The 19,105-nt window shown below is 57.2% G+C and overlaps 2 protein-coding genes across 8 annotated transcripts in view; both read left to right on the forward strand.

The window, feature by feature from the left end:
- Positions 1–256: 256 nt before the first annotated feature.
- On the forward strand, positions 257–1,540 carry POU4F3 (POU class 4 homeobox 3; the record flags this gene model as incomplete). Its single annotated transcript, XM_079319681.1, has 2 exons — positions 257–376; positions 650–1,540. The coding sequence occupies 2 exons, from the start codon at positions 257–259 to the stop codon at positions 1,505–1,507; spliced, it is 978 nt and encodes a 325-aa protein (XP_079175807.1). The 3' UTR covers positions 1,508–1,540.
- Positions 1,541–9,713: 8,173 nt separating this feature from the next.
- Positions 9,714–19,105, forward strand: part of TCERG1 (transcription elongation regulator 1) — a 31,524-nt gene continuing 22,132 nt past the window's right edge. For 5 of the 7 annotated variants that reach the window (XM_079319714.1, XM_079319717.1, XM_079319715.1 and 2 more), the window contains exons 1-5: positions 9,714–9,869; positions 11,605–11,830; positions 13,323–13,475; positions 13,576–13,807; positions 16,322–16,564. In XM_079319714.1, the coding sequence (XP_079175840.1) occupies positions 9,796–9,869; positions 11,605–11,830; positions 13,323–13,475; positions 13,576–13,807; positions 16,322–16,564 (928 nt within the window). In that variant the 5' untranslated portion in view covers positions 9,714–9,795. The remainder of the gene's footprint in view (positions 9,870–11,604; positions 11,831–13,322; positions 13,476–13,575; positions 13,808–16,321; positions 16,565–19,105) is intronic. The other 2 variants (XM_079319720.1, XM_079319719.1) reach the window with 1 other exon arrangement.

Genomic DNA, 19,105 nt, shown 5'->3' on the forward strand with positions numbered 1-19,105 from the left:
GCCCGTCCTGCCCCGGGCCCGGGCGGGGCTGAGAGATGCGGGGCGCGGGTCCCCGAGGGTCTCTCCGCCCGTGCCCTCCCGAGCTGCCCGCGCATCACGCGTGCGCGGCCCGTGCGGTGTAAGATGAGCGAGGCAGCGGAGCGGGGGCGGGCGCCGGCGGAGCTGTGCCATCGAACACCGCTGGCTCGGGCAGTGCCCAGGGCAGACACAGCCCCGCGCCCATGCCCGGGGCCTCCCGCCCGCGGGCCGCGCCGAGATGATGGCCATGGACGCCAAGCAGCCCTTCGCCGTGCCCGCCGCCCTGCAGGAGCCCAAGTTCCCCAGCCTGCACGCCGGCACCGAGGCGATGCGCAGAGTTTGCCTCCCGGCCCCGCAGGTAGGTGGATGCGGCGCAGTTACGGCTCTAAGCCACAATTTCTGACAGGCACCGGGTTAATGTTTTTTTCATGTCGGCAGCACCGCCGCGCGTCGCGGCTCCGCGCCCCCCCGGTGCCCGCCCCTGATCCGCGCCGTGCGGAGCGGGGCCGCTATCTTCCCATTAATTTTTATGACCTGAGCTCCGGGGAGGACCCGCGGTGCCGGGACCGGTTTTTCAGGCGGAGATGACAGAATTCCCCACTGACCTCGCCATGCGTGCTCTTGCTCGCAGCTGCAGGGCAATATATTTGGGAGCTTCGATGAGAGCCTGCTGGCCCGCGCCGAGGCGCTGGCGGCCGCGGACATCGCCCCGCACGCCAAGGGCCACCACCTCCACCCGCACTTCAAGCCGGACGCCGCCTTCCACGCCATGAGCGGCGTCCCGTGCGCCGCCGCCGCCCTCCCGCACCCCGCCGCGCTGGCCGCGCACCCGCTCCCGCACCCGGCGCTGGACGGCGGCGACCTGCTGGAGCACCTGTCGCCGTCGCTGGCCGTGGCGGGGCTGGCCGAGCCCCCCGCGCTGCCCGCCCCGCCGCTGCCGCCGCCGCCGCTGCCCGCCGCCGCCGCGGGACCCCTGCCCGTGCCCGGGGGCGCCCCGGGGGCGGCCGCGCCCGCCGCGGACCCGCGGGAGCTGGAGGCGTTCGCCGAGCGCTTCAAGCAGCGGCGGGTGCGCCTGGGGGTCACCCAGGCCGACGTGGGGGCGGCGCTGGCGGCGCTGAAGCTGCCGGGCGTGGGCTCGCTCAGCCAGAGCACGATCTGCCGCTTCGAGTCGCTGACGCTGTCGCACAACAACATGACGGCGCTGCGGCCGGTGCTCCAGGCCTGGCTGGAGGGCGCCGAGGCCGCCCGGCGAGCGCGCCCCGCCGGCCCCGACCCTCCGCCCGGCGCCGAGCGCAAGCGCCGCCGGACCTCGATCGCCGCGCCCGAGCGGCGCTCGCTGGAGGCGTATTTCGCTCTGCAGCCTCGGCCCTCGGCCGAGAAGATCGCGGCCATCGCCGAGAAGCTGGACCTCAAGAAGAACGTGGTGCGCGTCTGGTTCTGCAACCAGCGCCAGAAGCAGAAGCGCATGAAGTACTCGGCGGTGCACTGACAGCGCCGGCCCGACCGCCCCGACCGCCCCGACGGTCCCCAGACCCCGGGACGGGTCGGGACGGGACGGGCGGCCCTGAGTCCCCCGCCCCGCCCCGCAGAGCCAGCCCGGGACAGAAGCCCGGCGGGGAGCGGAGCCGGGGCGCGGGGCAGGGGCTCGGAGCGGCGAGACGGGAACCCCGCAGGTCCCCGAGCTCCGTGGGCGGCGGGCGAGGCCCCGGGCAGAGCCGCTCCGCCGCGCCCGCCGTTCCGCCCCGTTCCGCCGCAGAGCGAGCCCCGCGCCCCGCTCCCTAATAAAGTTTTATTTTTCAACCCACCGGGACGTGTCGTTCCTCGCCGCCCCGCGCCGCAGTGCCGACGGGAATACCCGAAATAACCCCCAAGAGCAATCGCATCCTCAGAAACTCCCCTCAGCGGGTCGAGGCCATGGCACACGGCACCGGGCTGGCACCGGCCCCGGGGAAACGGAAACAGCCCCCGCCAAAACCGATGCCGGGTTCGTTTCTGAATCTGTTCAGGAGGGGGAAAGGGCTTTTATTTGCGATTCCCAGAAGCACTTTAACGATTAAAGATTAGTGAGCCTCCTCTGGATATTCCACTTCAGCATTTCAATGAGTGACAAACATCGAACTTGAGAACGGGGTCTCAGCCTCCTGCCCCAGCAGGAAACGATCTCACGAATTCACCTTTTCCTTCTTTGCGCCGCGTTTTCCCAATCGCCCTCAATGAATTTTTCCCAATCAAATGTCCTTTAACAAAAAGTTCCCTTATGCCATTACACTATATTGCGGGCTCCGAAAATTTAGAATAAGGGCGACGCGACGTTAATCGCCTTCTGTTATTTATAATATATATATATTCCGTTACTATAAAGAAGGCAACCCCAACCGCATCGTCCCCCGCAGCTGCGGGCTCTGGTCCCGTGTTTTTACAGGTAAGATGTGCTTTTATCTCTTCCCTGGTCTCCGTGTGTGTCTGGGAGCCGCCGGGAGCCCGGGCTGAGGAGCGGGCACGGGCCCGGGGGGCGGCGGAGCTGCCGCGGGGTCGGGAGCATTTCCCGGCCCGGGAATGGAGACCCAGCCCAGGTCCCGGGCCGTGCCGGTCCGCGGGGCACCGCAGCTTCATTTCCTTTGTGTTCCATCAGGAATAACCGCTGGCGCTGCTCTCGGACGGGATCCGTGCCCTCCCCGGTTGGGGTTGAACCCCAGAACAGCCGCACGGCTCCAGGGCCGGCACCTCTGTCCCTGCGCACCCCTGGGAGGGGGATCGTTCCTGGGGCTGTTTCCTACAGTGCCAAAGGGATCGCCGCTGTTTTACCCGCGGCTGTTCTGGTGTCTCTCAGCTTTGTGGGTTTGTGACGTTTCCTCGTTTGTCCCTTTTGCACAGCTCTGGAGAGTGCCTTAATGACTTAAAACAAATTCTAAACGAACTTTTCCAAATCCGCAGCTCGTGGGGGCTCCTCAACACCTCCAACAGGTTCACCGGGAACACCTTAATCCCCTCGATCTTTCAGGTCACCCTCCCTCCCTCCCAGCCGGTCCCTTTTCTCCCGGCAGTGTTCTGGACGGGGGCTCTGCCCGCATTTCACATACAGGACCCCATCGCTTCATTCGAGATTTACTTTGGAGATCGGGTTCGTGTTGGTTGATTATCACTGGTGCTTAGTCTGTCCCCCGGTTTGGCTCTCAGAGCTCTGGGGTAAACCCGCTGTGATACAGGAAGCCCGTCCGGTCTTCCTGGAGCTGGCGATGAACTCCTTTCGGCCTCGAAATAGTTCGGGACTGATATTTAATGCTGAAGAGGCACAAAGAAGCTGCCCGCGTTTTCCCCTGGCAATGACGAGCAGTGCCCCGGAGGCCGCAGGCGATGGGAGGCGGGATGGGGCCGGTGCTCGGAATTCCGCCTTTGTGAGAAGCTGCCGCACATCCCAGCCCCCGCCCCACGCCCTCCCCCCTCGCCGGCCTCTCCAGGTGCCTGCGGATCAGGACGCAGCTTTCTTGGAGGGACGGGGCTCCTTGTCCGGGGCAGTGGGGACCGACCCTGGGACACTTGATTCTTCAAAACACACCGATGCACAAACCCATCTCCCACAGGTAAAGTGAAAAATACAGGCGAAATTTGCTGAGAAAGGGAATTCCCTTTCAGTGACAGACCAAAGGGGAAAGGGAAGCCTGCTGAAATAGGAAATGCCCAGTACACGTGTGAGAGACACAGCAGGCAACCCCCCGTCTATGGTTTCTGAACCACTAACAATTGATTTATTATTTTTTCCCCATTCCATGCTTGTTCCTTAATATCCTGCTCTGTGTCTCCCGGGACCTGTGCACAGGAGATGAAAGCACAGAAAACCAAACAAGCCATTGGCGCTGCTCACTCAATTGATTTTTACACAAAATCTGCCTTCATGCACAAAGGATGGAAAAATGATCCCATTAATAATAAATAACAAAAACAAATGCAGGGAGGAAATCAATAGCAGCACATCTGATAACACGAGGAGCTGGGGGAGCTCCTAGATGTACAAAAGCATGTGTGAGGAGGAGAGGGAGGAGAGGGGGCTCAGGGTTTGGGGAATTGGTGAGCAAGGCTGCAGGTGCTGTGGTGCAGGTGGGAATAGCTGCTGGCCCAGCAGGAGCAGAGTGTGTGTGTGTGTGTGTGTGTGTGTGTGTGTGTGTGTGCATGGCCCCATCAGGGCAGGGTACAGCCCCCCGTGTCCTGTGCCAGTGGTGGGACATGCTGGGGGTCTCGGCCTGTTGTAGAGCCCAGCCCGTGTTTGTGATGGCACCAGAAGACCCAAGAAATAGCCACTGGCAAGGAGAGCTGGAGCCATGCTGCTTTCCCAGAGAAAACTGGGAAAAAAAGAAAACTCTTCCTCCACACCTTCTGCCCTCAGTGTTTCCCTTCTCCTGATTTTTCAAGGACATTTGTCCTCCCAAGGAGACATTCAGCGTGAGAGGGAGGATGCTCCTTAGGACAGTGGTTTCTGCTGCTGCCCAGGCTTTGCTCTGGGCTCTGGGCTGGGAGCTGTGGTCCCCACGGCTGGAGCCAGGACTGGTGTCTGCACCTGGCAATGAATGAACCTGAAATATTTCGGATAGAGCAAGTGTTTTCCTTGTCAGAGATATTGGGGTGGGAAAAGTAATGTGCTTCCTCCTTTGATGAGGAAATGTGAATTCCTGTGGATGTGGGGTCAGGCCGGGCTACAGCCGCGGGAGGAGGCCGTGGCAGTGACACATGCAGCCGTGTCCCCTGCCACTGGGGCTTGTGTGCCAGTCATGTAGGATTAGCGGCTCCATGTTGCAGTCAGGCTGGGCGCCACGTGCGGGCACGTTAACATGGAAAACACATTAGCCCCCGCTGAGGGAACCTGAGCAAATCGGCCGTGAGATGAGGCACCCCGGGATTTCACAGCGATGCCATTGCTGAGACAGGACAGCAGAGCAGAGCTGAGCCTGGCCAGGGGTGACTCCAGTTCACCGCAGTCCCGGGCAGCCCAAGGAGCCGGGCTGGAGCAGCCGTGGAACGGCACGGATCCGTCTGCAGTGCCAGAGCCCTCGGGATCCTCCCGTCCTGCCGAGGAAACGGGAGAGCAGAGCCGGCTTTGCCCTGGAACCTCATGAAATATTAACCCCGAGCCGGAGCGCGGCGGGTCTCTCGGGGCAGGAGCGCATTTGCAGCGCTCCGAGGATGAGCTCCTCTCCCTGTCACGCGTGCTCGCAGCGGGCCAGCACCGACCGGGCCGCGAGCCCCGCGGGGAGGGGACACGGACCCTCAGCGGGCCCTGCCGGTGTCCCCTCAGCTGGCCCTGACGATGCCCCAGCCCGTCCCGCAGCCCACCCCGCAGCCCGTCCCACAGCCCATCCCACAGCCCGTCCCGCAGCCCATCCCGCAGCCCATCCCGCAGCCCATCCCGCAGCCCATCCCGCAGCCCGTCCCACAGCCCATCCCGCAGCCCATCCCACAGCCCGTCCCACAGCCCATCCCGCAGCCCGTCCCGCAGCCCATCCCGCAGCCCACCCCACAGCCCGTCCCGCAGCCCACCCCACAGCCCGTCCCGTCCCCCGCAGCCCGTCCCGCAGCCCCTCCCCAGGCCGGCGCGGTGAAAACGGGAGAGTGGCAGCACCTAGGCACATCAATATTTCATAAAATGCCAGCAGCAACAGAGGGAGAGAGGGACCAGGAGCAGAGCCAATGCCAGAATATCACACAGCTTTTTAGTGGTCTTCTTCTATTAGTGTCAGCTCCGCGGCTGTTTTCAGGCAGGAGAACTTTCCCTGGATGCCCCCAGAATTTCAGGGTGTGGCTGAGCGCCCTCCTGGCCAGCGCCTGCTCCAGCTCTGCTGCGGCTGGCGCTGTCACAGCGCCCTGATGCTCTCAGAAGCACTCACGGCACTGTCCCTGCTGGCCGAGGGGCTGCAGGAGTGATGGTGCTGCAGGCAGCCGGGCTGGGCTCTGCTCTGCTCTGCCGGTTCCTTCCAGCCATCACCTCCGACGAGCTCGATCGGGCAAACCCTGCTCTGACTGACTCGGGCACCTCCCAGACCTCCCCACCTGCTGCTCTAGCCACGGCTGAGTGTGCACTCCCTTTCCCCACGCGGCAGGGAATCTTCAGACTCCATATGTAGATTAAAAAAGGGATGTTTTAATGTAAGTACAGGACAAGCCTGGGACCAGACCAGGGAGCTCCGTGCCCATACTGTGCTGTGCCGTGCTGTGCTGTGCTGACAGACAGGGAGGTCCCTGTTAAATTTCAGTAATGCCCAGACCCACTTGCTCCCCACAATGCCCAGATGACACCTCACACAGCCTCGGAACGGGCCAGGCCAGCTCCAAGGCCAAGCAGGGGCACAGCAGGGAGGACACGGGGCATGAGCCCAGTGGCTTCAGCCCCAACTTCAGCACTGAGCCGTGAGGGGGCTGGGGAAGCAGGAGCCTCCCCCTGCTGCCACCCTCCTGCACGGGATCTGGGGCTCTCCCTGGCAGATGCTGGCACCGCAGCAGCCCACAGGCCCTGCAGACAGCCCAGGGCAAAGTTTTTAATTTGTCATCACATTTCAACCTGAAATCTGAAAAAATTAAAAAAGAATGGCAGGATGTCGGCGTCTCTAAGACGACACAAGCCCACGGCTGCTGCAGGGCAGAGCAGGGACCAGGCCCAGCAGTGGGAGCCCACAGCAGCTCCAGAGGGAGCCTTGCTGCTGGAACCAGCTCAGGCACAGAGCTGCAGCGAGGATGGAAGAGGCCTCTCACCCTGGACCGAGAAAACACAAGAACATCGCAGGTCTGGGAGGGAACATCCACACTGTGGGATTTCAGGACTCCTTCCCATATGCCTGGCAGAGAAGTCAGACCGTGTCACAAACAGCCTCTTAAAAACTACCGAGATCCAAATATTTGAAAAGGTTCCCAGTTTAAAACCTCCGTGGGAGCAATTTCTGGAGCAGCAGCAGCAGCAGTGCCAGCAGCAGAGCAGCTCTGTGCTGGTATCTGGCACTGCATCGCCAGCAGCTTTCCAGCCAGGGAACAGCGGGGCTGGGGAGGGCTGGCAGGAGAGAGGGGAGCCAGGGCTGCAGGGGGGTCCCAGCTGCAGGGGGGTCCCAGCTGCAGGGGGGTCCCAGCTGCAGAGTTCTCTGGATCCCTGCCTGGACAGCCCGCGTGCCCACAGCCATTCCATCAGCTGGGCGGGGGTTTGGGATTCCCCCGGGGAGATCTCCGCGGGCTCCAGAGCTCGCCACAGCCCGTTCCCCAAGGAGCACGGCCAGCAACACCCTCCCAGCTCCGGGGCAGTGCCACGGCTTCTGCTGGTCGGATCCCTCGCACCGGCACCCCCAGAGCCCGCGGGGTTCGGCAGTGTCCGGGCAAGCGGCGAATTCAGCCACTGGAACTCTTCACTTCAGTGAAATCCAGGGAAGTGAATATAAACCACAGTAAATTGTACTGCTGCCAAGAGCCACGTCCTGCAGCACAGGGAGCTGCCACCAGATTCGTCAAAATGACTCGTGTTTTGCAGCTCACCATTAACTAACTGCTCCTGAAGGAGCTGCAGTCTGGGAATTCCCGACTGGAATGTTTTGAGAACACAAAGGTGAGGGGGGCTGGGGTACAGCAGCGGCAGCAGCCCCCCCGAACCCGGGAGAGGCACTGCAGCTGCTCCTGCCTGCTAGCTTGCCATCAATAAAACATAGAGACAGCCCTGCAACAGGGAGATGAAAAGAGGATGAAAGACATGTGGAAGACAGGCAGCCCCACTGTGTGAGGAGGATTTGAGCACTCGTGGGCAAAGCCGGTTTTAATCTCTGCCGTCAGAAAGAGCTGGTGAGGTGGATGCGGGATGGGACCCCCAGTGCAGCTCCTGCCCCTGCAGAGCGGAGCAGGCACTGTGTCCTCACCCGGGGGACAGCAGCGACAGCCCGGCCCCCGTCTGCCCTGCTGCCACCCTGGACACGGAGCAGGACGGGCTGGGATGGAGCAGGACGGGCTGGGATGGAGCAGGACGGGCTGGGATGGAACAGGATGAGCTGGGATGGAGCAGGATGAGCTGGGATGGAACAGGACGGGCTGGGATGGAGCAGGACGGGCTGGGATGGAACAGGACGGGCTGGGATGGAGCAGGACGGGCTGGGATGGAGCAGGACGGGCTGGGATGGAGCAGGAGGTGCTGGGATGGAGCAGGATGAGCTGGGATGGAGCAGGACATGGTGGGATGGAGCAGGATAAGCTGGGATGGAGCAGGATGAGCTGGGATGGAGCAGGATGAGCTGGGATGGAACAGGACGGGCTGGGATGGAGCAGGACGGGCTGGGATGGAACAGGATGAGCTGGGATGGAGCAGGATGAGCTGGGATGGAGCAGGACGGGCTGGGATGGAGCAGGATGAGCTGGGATGGAGCAGGACATGGTGGGATGGAGCAGGAGGTGCTGGGATGGAACAGGACGGGCTGGGATGGAGCAGGAGGTGCTGGGATGGAGCAGGATGAGCTGGGATGGAGCAGGAGGTGCTGGGATGGAGCAGGAGGTGCTGGGATGGAGCAGGAGGTGCTGGGATGGAGCAGGAGGTGCTGGGATGGAGCAGGATGGGCTGGGATGGAGCAGAACGGGCTGGGATGGAGCAGGAGGTGCTGGGAGGGAGCAGGAGGTGCTGGGATGGAGCAGGACGGGCTGGGATGGAGCAGGATGGGCTGGGATGGAGCAGAACGGGCTGGGATGGAGCAGGAGGTGCTGGGAGGGAGCAGGAGGTGCTGGGATGGAGCAGGGAAGGCTGGGATTGGAGCAGGACGGCCTGGGATGGAACGGACGGGCTGGGATGGAGCAGGATGGGCTGGGATGGAGCAGGAGGTGCTGGGATGGAGCAGGATGGGCTGGGATGGAGCAGGAGGTGCTGGGATGGAGCAGGACGGGCTGGGATGGAACAGGACGGGCTGGGATGGAGCAGGATGGGCTGGGATGGAGCAGGATGGGCTGGGATGGAGCAGGATGGGCTGGGATGGAGCAGGATGGGCTGGGATGGAGCAGGAGGTGCTGGGATGGAGCAGGATGGGCTGGGATGGAACAGGACGGGCTGGGATGGAGCAGGAGGTGCTGGGATGGAGCAGGACGGGCTGGGATGGAGCAGGATGGGCTGGGATGGAGCAGGACAAAAAGGCTCCCAGAGGGTCCCACCACCTGCTGACGTCCCAAATCCTCACAGTGGCAGCAACTTCATGCAAAACACAAGAATAAAGACCCCGAGCAGTGAATTGAACGTGTGTAAAGGTCTCTGTGGCTCAACACCGCCCTAGCAAAAGGTGCCCTAGCGATTCCTTCTTTTAATTATCTGAGAAAAGAGAGGTGTCCCGGACTCTCGGCTCCCTCAGACCCCGCGCACAGCGCCCCCTAGCGCCCGCCGCGCTCCCCGCGCCGGCACAGTTCATTGGTTCTGTGCCCCGTGACGTCACGCTGTGGGACATTCCCTATTTGGTTTCGGGGGGGCACGCGCCGCCGGCTGAGCGCTCTGATTGGCGCAAGTGGTTCCGAGCGCTGATTGGATGCTGCTGCCCTTCCCCCTGGGCATGAGTCACTTCCGGTTCCCTCCCCGGGTCGCGCCTCACGTGACCCCGGGCACGAGCGGCGCGGGCCGCCCGCGCTCAGCCAATGGCGGCGCGCCCGGCTCCCCCCATTCAAAGCCGGCGGGCGCGGCGGCCAATGGCGGCTCGGGCTGGGCCCCGCGCGCGCTGACGGGCGGGCGTGCCGGCCAATGGGGAGCGGCGGGGCCCGCGCGGGGCGGGGCGGGTGCGCGCGACGGTGGCGGCCATGGCGGAGCGGGGCGGCGGCGGCGACGGGGAGGCGGCGGCAGCGGCGAGTGAGCGCTTTGGCACAGACCTCCGGTACGGGGAGCCATGGCCGGCCCGGGGCTGGTCTGCCGGGAGAGCCGGGGCGGGGCCGGGCGGGGCGAGGGGCCGGCGGGAGCTCTCCCGCCTCCATTGCCGGCCCCGCGTGCAGTGCGGCGGGACGGGCCCTGTTCCCGCTCGCCGGGCCTGGGCCTCTCCCGGGCCTGGGACCGGCTGCCGGGGAGTCCTCTGGGAATACGGATAGACCGTGTCTGTTGCCGCTCACTGTTTCATAAGCAGAGTTTTTTCGAATCTCAGTCCTCGTGCGACCATTGTATCGCACTGCACTCAGTGCCGGCTGAAATTGTCCCCCCGGAGCCGCAGAGGAGCTTTCGCTGGTCCTGAAGGCGAAGGTTTTTCTGAAAGCCCCTGCGGAGGGCGGGTGGCTCCGCACGGGGACAGCGGTGCTGGGGCCGGGCCGCGGCCCCGAGTGCGGGGCACAGGAGCTGTGGGTACAGGAACTGCGGGCACACAGGAGCTGCGGAGCACAGGGACTATGGGCACACAGGGACTATGGGCACACAGGGACTATGGGCACACAGGGACTATGGGCACACAGGGGCTGATGGCACACAGGGACTATGGGCACACAGGAGCTGCGGAGCACAGGGACTGGGCACACAGGGACTATGGGCACACAGGGACTGCAGGCACACAGGGACTGCTGATGGCACACAGGGACTGCAGGCACACAGGGACTGCAGGCACACAGGGACTGCAGGCACAAAGGGACTGCTGATGGCACACAGGAACTATGGGCACACAGGGACTGCTGCAGGCACACAGGAGCTGCGGAGCACAGGGACTATGGGCACACAGGGACTGCTGATGGCACACAGGAACTATGGGCACACAGGAACTATGGGCACACAGGGACTATGGGCACACAGGGACTGCTGATGGCACACAGGAACTATGGGCACACAGGAACTATGGGCACACAGGGACTATGGGCACACAGGGACTGCTGATGGCACACAGGGACTGCAGGCACACAGGAGCTGGGGGCACACAGGGACTATGGGCACACAGGGACTATGGGCACACAGGGACTGCAGGCACACAGGGACTATGGGCACACAGGAGCTGGGGGCACACAGGGACTGCAGGCACACAGGGACTATGGGCACACAGGGACTATGGGCACACAGGGACTGCAGGCACACAGGAACTGCGGGCACACAGGAGCTGCGGAGCACAGGGACTATGGGCACACAGGGACTATGGGCACACAGGGACTATGGGCACACAGGGACTATGGGCACACAAGGACTATGGGCACACAGGAGCTGCGGAGCACAGGGACTATGGGCACACAGGGACTGCTGATGGCACACAGGAACTATGGGCACACAGGGGCTGCTGATGGCACACAGGGACTATGGGCACACAGGGGCTGATGGCACACAGGGACTGCTGATGGCACACAGGAGCTGCGGGCACACAGGGACTGCAGGCACACAGGGGCTGATGGCACACAGGGACTGCTGATGGCACACAGGAGCTGCGGGCACACAGGGACTGCAGGCACACAGGGGCTGATGGCACACAGGGACTGCTGATGGTACACAGGAACTATGGGCACACAGGGACTGCTGATGGCACACAGGGGCTGCTGATGGCACACGGGCTGCAGGCACACAGGAGCTGCTGCAGGCACACAGGCTCTGCTGCACACAGCTGTCCCCTGTCCCCGCTCGCAGGCTGACCCGCTGTTTCGCTCTCTCCCCAGGATGGCTCAGCAGCCCGCGCTGCGGTTCCGCGGCCCCGCGCCCCCGCCCAGCGCCGTGCTGCGCGGGCCCCCGCCCCTGCTGCGGCCGCCCCCGCCCTTCGGCATGATGCGGGGCCCGCCCCCGCCGCCCCGGCCCCCCTTCGGCCGGCCCCCCTTCGACCCCAGCATGCCCCCGATGCCGCCGCCGGGGGGGATCCCCCCGCCCATGGGGCCTCCACACCTGCAGGTAAGGAATTCTGCGTTTAGGGATTTTTCGATGGTGTTCATGCGTGGAGGTGTCCAGTTGTGGGCCCCTCAGTTTCAGGAAGGATGTGGTGCTGGTGTCCAGAGAAGGGCAGTGAAGCTGGTGGAGAGTCTGGAGCACAGGTCTGATGAGAGCAGCTGGGGGATCTGAGGGGCTCAGCCTGGGCAAAAGGAGGCTCAGGCTGGTGCTGGAGTCCCCATCCCTGGAGGTGTCCAGGGAGTGACAGGACGTGGCACTCAGTGCTCTAGGCTGGGGACAAGGTGAAGATTTGGCACAGGTTGAACTCGATGGTCTGATGTAATTGGTTCTGTGATTGTGTGGGAATAGTATGAGACTGGACACTGGAATGGGTGAAGGAAACAGCAAGGCAAGATGAGAGCACAGGGCGCAGGTCTGGTGTTGTTCACCACTGCATGGCTGTGGTGTGCAAATACAGTTCTGCTCACTTCTTCCACTGCTAAACTGAGGGATGGTTCAGGGTCTTTTGTCTGTTTCTCTGAGCCCTGGGCAGTTTGCAAGGCACAGCACCTTGTGAATGAGGAATGGTGGGTGCAGGGAGGCAGCTCGTGTGCATTTGTCACTGAGCATCCCCTCCCTGTGCCGTGGGGTGTCCTGGGCTGTCCCAGCCCCAGTCTGGCCCTGGCAGGCTCGGGGTGAGCCAGGCTGTCACTCAGCTGGAGTGATGAGCATCATGGGGGCAGTTGGTGGTGGTTGCAGAATAAAGAACTTGGTGAATTTTGTCCACTGTTTTTACAGGGAAGTGTTCACTGCACTTGTTGCATATAGGAAATCTCAGACAGTCCAAGTAGACAAGTAAAATGAAAGAACTGAATGTACTTTGAATTATGGATAGGTGTTCAGCCTTTCAGGTAGCTGTGTGTAGGACAGGATTGCTTATCATGCAATAATGAACATTTTTATTTTTATTTTTATTGATACTAGGTATAATTTTACTTAGTGGGAAATTTAGGAGTGCATTGGATTTTAATTAAGCCCACTCCTCAGCTGTCCTGACAAACTGGATGCTTACTTGTCATTTAGTTTTTTTTAATGTTTCTTTCCTAGGAGGGTGGTTGGGTTTCTGGGGTATTTGGTTCACAGATGGGGATGTCTGAGCAGCTGCTGTTTGGGAAGAGCTTTTCCATTCTTCCTTGCATTGAGATATTTTCTCCTTTTCAGGAGAGGACTTTTGGACTTTTCTTTGACCACGTTTCTGTTCATGCCACCTTTTTCAGGTGCCTTGATGTTTGCATCTCAGAAGTGAAGCGATGGCTTCAGGTGTTCAGCATGGGTGGGGGGTGGCAGGAAGCACATTCCCTGAGCTGGGAGCGTTGGATTGTTAGAGAAGCTTCCAGGCCTGGCACAGCCATCCTTGCTGCTGGTGCAGTGTCTCTCGGTTCTCTAAGACAGGAAAACTGCTTGCAATTACGCCGTTGTTATCATTATCATCATTATTGTTATTATATGCCTTTAGAGACCACCATTTATGCCTCCTCCCATGGGTAGCATGCCACCACCTCCTGGTATGATGTTCCCTCCAGGAATGCCGCCGGTGTCCGCGCCGGGAACGCCAGCAATGCCCCCGGCTGAGGAGATCTGGGTGGAGAACAAAACTCCGGACGGGAAGGTGAGCTGGTGCTGCAGGGAGGCAGCAGGCCTGGCTGAGGGCCTGGGGGAGCAGGGCTGCCCACCCTGAGCTGTGCTGTGACTGGCCTGTCCCGCCGCAGGTTTATTTCTACAACGCGCGCACGCGCGAGTCGGCCTGGAGCAAGCCCGACGGGGTCAAGGTCATCCAGCAGTCAGAGCTGACACCCATGCTGGCAGCCCAGGCTGTGGGGGCCTCCACCCCCACCACCAGCAGCCCTGCAGCTGCAGCATCTCCATCCACCTCCTCCAGCACGCAGTCCTCCACCACCTCCACCACCACCACGGCCACCTCTGTGTCCCAGACCAACTCCAGTGAGTACTGGGGGTGCCTCGGCCTCGTGGGGTGGGGATGCTGCATGGGGAATGGCTGCAGCACACCCTGGGTCTTCAGGACTCACTTGTTTCAGCTTGGACTGTGAATTTAAAGTACAGTGTTTAGTCCAGATGAACTTTGCATGCAAACTCTTTTTCTCCCCGGTCTCAAAGAATTCTTCAGGTCTTTGTATATTTTTCTTCTGCTGTTATCACATCATGTCAGAGCTATGACACATCTATTTCCTTTTGACTATAGGTAGAGCTAGATTGTTTTTAAGAATGTTTCACAAGAAACATTGATCTGAGGTAGGAGTTTAATTGTAGCGATTTTCTCCCTGGCATCTGTTTCTGTAGGTCGGGTCTGGGAGCTGCTGGTCTGTGAGCCCTGACTGATTACAAAGTAGAGCTTAGAGCTTCTTTGTTATATTACTTTTATTAGCCTTATTCTTCTGCCTAAGCCTTCTCAGTTCCTATTCTCTAGAGTTCCACAGAGAGGAAAAAGAAAGTCCTTGGAGCCACTTTTGTTCATTTATGACCTTTGAATGATAGTCTGGAGATCACTGCTGCTTCCATGGGCTGAGCCTTTGCTTGTGGGCATTTTCCAGCTAAGGAAAGGGAACTGAATTTCTGCAGCATGCCCATAGATGCATGGCTGTGCACAGAGCAGCGTGGTCTGCAGTGCACCTTGGCACGTGTGTGCTGCCCAGGCACAGGCTCTGTGGGGCTGGTTTTGTGAGTGTGTCAGCAGAGGCAGTGAGCAGGGTCAGTCCCTGTGCCCACAGTGAGCTGTGCAGGGGAAGGAGCAGCTCAGAGCACATCCTGTCTTGCATGCAGGGCCACAGGCAGACAGCACTGGTGCTGAGCAGGAGTCTGCCATGGGACACTGGGCATTGCAGCTGCTGCACTGGCTCAGGTGTGTGCACTGAGCCAGGCCAGAGAGTGTGCAGGACATGAGCTGCTCCAGCTCCCACTCTGGGGCAGAGTTGCATTCTCTGGAGTTTTCATGTAGCAGGTGAGACAAGTCAAGCTTAACTCACCATTTAACCTGAACTTCAGAATCTGTGTGTGAAAGGGAGTCAGATTTAGGTAATCCTCCCATCCTGCTTTTGTTTAGGCTGGAGGGAGGACACGTCATTAGAGCAGCAAAGAACTTGCATTCCTCAGAGCATTGTAGGGCTTTTCTTTAATGTGGAGGGTAACTCAGTATGCTGTTAATTCCCTGTGTTGAGCTATGGTCTGCTCTAACTGTTGTGCTGAGTGACAGATCAGGTGCAGGTAAATGTTCACTCCTGACCCAGTGTCAGGCTGGGCAGAGCTAGTCATGCTTGGGAGCAGCACTTTATGCACCTTCTCTGAAGCTGAATTTCCTGATGTTGGATGCTGACAATCTGTTCCACTTCTACCTGTTCTCTCTGCTAAACTTTGTCTTTGCTTTCAAGAACTGTTACTGTTGGTGTCTGTGCCTAGGCGATGAAATTTTACAATTGAAAATAATTTTATAACTCTTAGGCTTGGCCTGTAAAAAAACCCTGGGACTTCTGGCTGAGCTTCATTCTTGCCTTGTACTAATTTGACTTAGGTCTTACAAATCACATACTGACTGTCTGCTCTGTTTCCCTAAATGTTAGGCACTGCTGAGAACTTTCACCCTTTCTGAAATGTTTATCAAAAGATCAGAAATCTTTATTTAAATATGCTAATATTGGTATGTTGTTTGGAATGTTTCTGGTAGTAATAAAAAGTGCACGGTGTGCCCATTGGAATATGGCTGTAAAGTAGTGTGATTTCTTTATATTTCTTTCTTTTTCCCTTTTCCCCTGCACCAAATCTCAGAGAGTGCCCTTACAAGTTTAAGCAGACTTGTCTCAAGTTCCTGATGGCCTGTGCTGTGAGACTGTTTGCTCCCAATTACAACAATTTGAAATTGAAACCAGTCATGCTGCAAGGATTATAGAACTGAATGCCAGTTGTGTGTTTTCCTGCTGGGAGGCCCTGAAAACAAGAAAGTTCTTGCAGCTTTTGAAAAACAATATTTTCCTTTTCCGTGCTTATTTATGCATTTTTATTGACATTTCCCTGTTCTGGGGGCAAAGCCCAGCATAGTTGAAGGCAGAACTGCTGCTGTGCAGGTGCTGCTGCTGTTAAAAGCAGAACCTGTGTTCATGTAACACAAGGACAGCCTGTTGCCATTGGAAACTTGCTGTAATGTTCCTTTTCTGTTTCTCTGAACAGAGCAGAGCCTCATTCCAGCCCCTGTTACTCCTTTGATACAGCCCTGCTGCTGCTGTACAGACATGTTAGGTGTAAAGAACGGGACAAATTAAAATTGGAAATTGACTTTCTTTGTGAATATTTAAGGTTCCAGAGAAGGCACAGTATTTCTTGTCCAGGAGTGTCTCCTGCTGGTGATGTCTGAGCATAGCTGCTGTAGTGGGAAACAGAGCACCAGTATGTGTGAGCAGTTGATTGCAGTGTCTAAGATACAAGGTGTTCTTTGTGTTTTCTTATCAGCACCTACCACACAAGACCAGACCCCGAGTTCGGGTGTTTCAGTTGCCACACCATCAGTCAGTGTTTCAACCTCTGCTCCTTCTGCTACACCTGTGCAGACTGTACCCCAGCCAGTCCCACAGACATTGCCTCCTGCAGTTCCTCATGCAGTACCTCAACCAACTGCAGCAATTCCTGCTTTTCCACCAGTAATGGTACCTCCATTTCGTGTCCCCCTTCCTGGCATGCCTATTCCACTTCCAGGTAAATTGGCAAACTGTAATTGTCTTGTCTGCTACATGTCCATGTTGTCAGTTGTTTGCACTCATGTGTCCACTGTGTACAGAACTTGCCTGGATCCTCTCCTCAGAGTATCTCTGAAAGAATTCAGGGTTAGCAGACAGACTTTTTAATTAACAAAGAACATATATTTTTTGGACTTTTAGTTCTTTGCTATACTTGGCAGAAAACAGCTGCATTTAAACATGTAATGTTTAAATGAGAACGTTGAGCACTGTATTTTACTAATTGCAATATTGCTTTAATTTTTTTCTACTCACTTGATTTAGACCTTAAGTCTTGTGCATAAATATTCACTAGGACAATGATGAGCAAGAAGAATTACCATGGAAATCATGACCCAGTGGAATCAGGTGTTCCCAGTTCCCTTAGTCTGCAGCATTGGGTGGGATGCTGAGTGTTGAGGTGTGACCTGAGGACCCTAATGAGGCATTTAGGGTGCCACAGACTTCAGGTTTAAAGAACATGGAGAAGGAGCCTTAGACAGCAGCATACTTCTAGATAATCATAGTTTCTTAATTTTTATGAAATATTTAAATACCTAAGGAAGGAGTTTTATGCTGGCAAAGTGTTGGACTCTCTGTGTGTAGTTGTTGCAGAGGGCCTCCAGGAGATCACTAATGCACTTTGCACTTGCACACCAAGCTTGGTTTGCATGGACACCACTGAGCTCCTATCTGATACAAAACTGATGTGTTCCAGTGCACAGCAAACATACACCAGGAACTGATGATTTTGTGTTGCAGAGGGAGGTTGGAGGTTGCAGTTGTATTGGATCCAAGTTTCAGATCTAAAAAGACAAAGAAGCAGCTCTGAGCAGCATCTTCGTGTTCCTGACTCTTTGTACAAGCTTTGACTTCCTGCTGTCCTTCCTGCAGTGGGTGTGAGGGAGGCCTTCACCTCCCCCCTGCACTGGATGGATGGGAAGTGACCCTTCAGAACACTCCTGTGATAAGGGAAAAAAAAGCCTGACAGCAGTTAAAGTGCTGGCTAGAAGAGAGCACCAGCTTTTAGCTGCCTCTGCTCTTAGGATAGTTCTAAAATAACTGGGCAGAGCTGCTTTAATCTGTATTGGCCTGAAAAGGAAATCACAGTGTAGTACTCATTGATTTGAACCAGGAAACATATTCTGAGTGTGATACTCCAGGCTGAACAACAAATGATTGAAGGGTAGGAAAAGGAAGTCTGTTTATTGGTGAGGTTTGGAAGAATAATAAAAACAGTTAAGCCTTAAAGCTGATTGGCTGAATGCTCTCAATTGCCATTTCTAACCTTGCCAGCAAGGGGCCAGTGTGGAATGAAGGGTCCTTACACACTGTGAGGGATGTAATCTACACAAGTGTGACCTGTTGGGTAAAATGGGATAGTCAGAAAGTGGAGAAGAGTGCCAGTGGAAATTCTGGCTGTATGCCCAGGCTGGGCTTTGTTGTGAGCTCTCAATCAAAAAGTTTTGAGAGTAGTGCAAAGACAGAGTAGGAGCAAAGACAGAGTAGGAACATCAAGCTCCTGAGACTCGTTTTTGGAAATTATTTTTTTCAGAAGTTCTGTGGTAAGAAGTGTTGGCTGTGGGCAGTTCTCCCTGTGAGCTGGGCTGTAGGTGGAGCCCATAGCTTGTAGGAAGGACACCTGGCAGCAAAGTGCTGCTTCCACTAGTGGGTCTGATTTGTCAGTTTGCTTAGTTACAGAATGAAATCTGTCAGCTTCTCTCAGCTGATTCTGACTTGGTTGTGATGGTTTCTGAAAAAAAAAAGGAAATCTGTACAATAACAAGAAACAGAAGAGAGTCAAATTACTTCAAGCCAGTATGAGGTGAAGTCAGGAGGTCTTATGCAGGTGGGCTGTAGGTGTTTGGGTTTCAGCACCAGGTGTGGTATCAGCCAGGTTCAGAGGATTTGAAGTCACAGGGACAGAACTCAACAATGCCACTGTCAAGTGATTTCCCAGTTAATCTCTGTGTTAAACTGTAGTAGGAAGGAGTAATGGAAGAGTTCATTAGTTACATCCCATAATGTCAGATCTTAAAAAGTAAGTCTGCTTTCTCTCAATTCCTATGTTTTAAGTCAGTTTTATGTTTGGGAATGACCTTGGCAGCAGAAGCAGCTTGGGTGTTTGCTCAGTCTAATCTGTGCTGCAGCATCCCTAACTCCAGCAACCCCCAGACAGTGTTACTTGTACTGACTCACGTTGGAGACATGCTGTAACTTCCTTAACAAAACGAATTTTCAGCTCCATTGTCAAGCACGTAGCATGACCACCCTTCCAGTTTAGACAAACACTTCAATCAGTGCTGTTTGAGTCAATGTTTTCATGTCTCAATTCAATACTTTTAAAAATAAAACTAGTTGCAATTCTCTCATTGAAATTGTCTTTAGAAAACATTACAATTCTGCCTTCTCACAAATTTATTTTCAAATAAATTGGCAGTATTTATGTATGCTTTGCATACTGGATGTCTAATGACCAAATTCAGAAACTACTTTGGTTTTAAACAGGGGTTTAATTTCA

The sequence above is a fragment of the Erithacus rubecula genome (assembly GCF_903797595.1).
Source record: "Erithacus rubecula genome assembly, chromosome: 16".
NCBI classification, from domain to species: Eukaryota; Metazoa; Chordata; class Aves; order Passeriformes; family Muscicapidae; genus Erithacus; species Erithacus rubecula.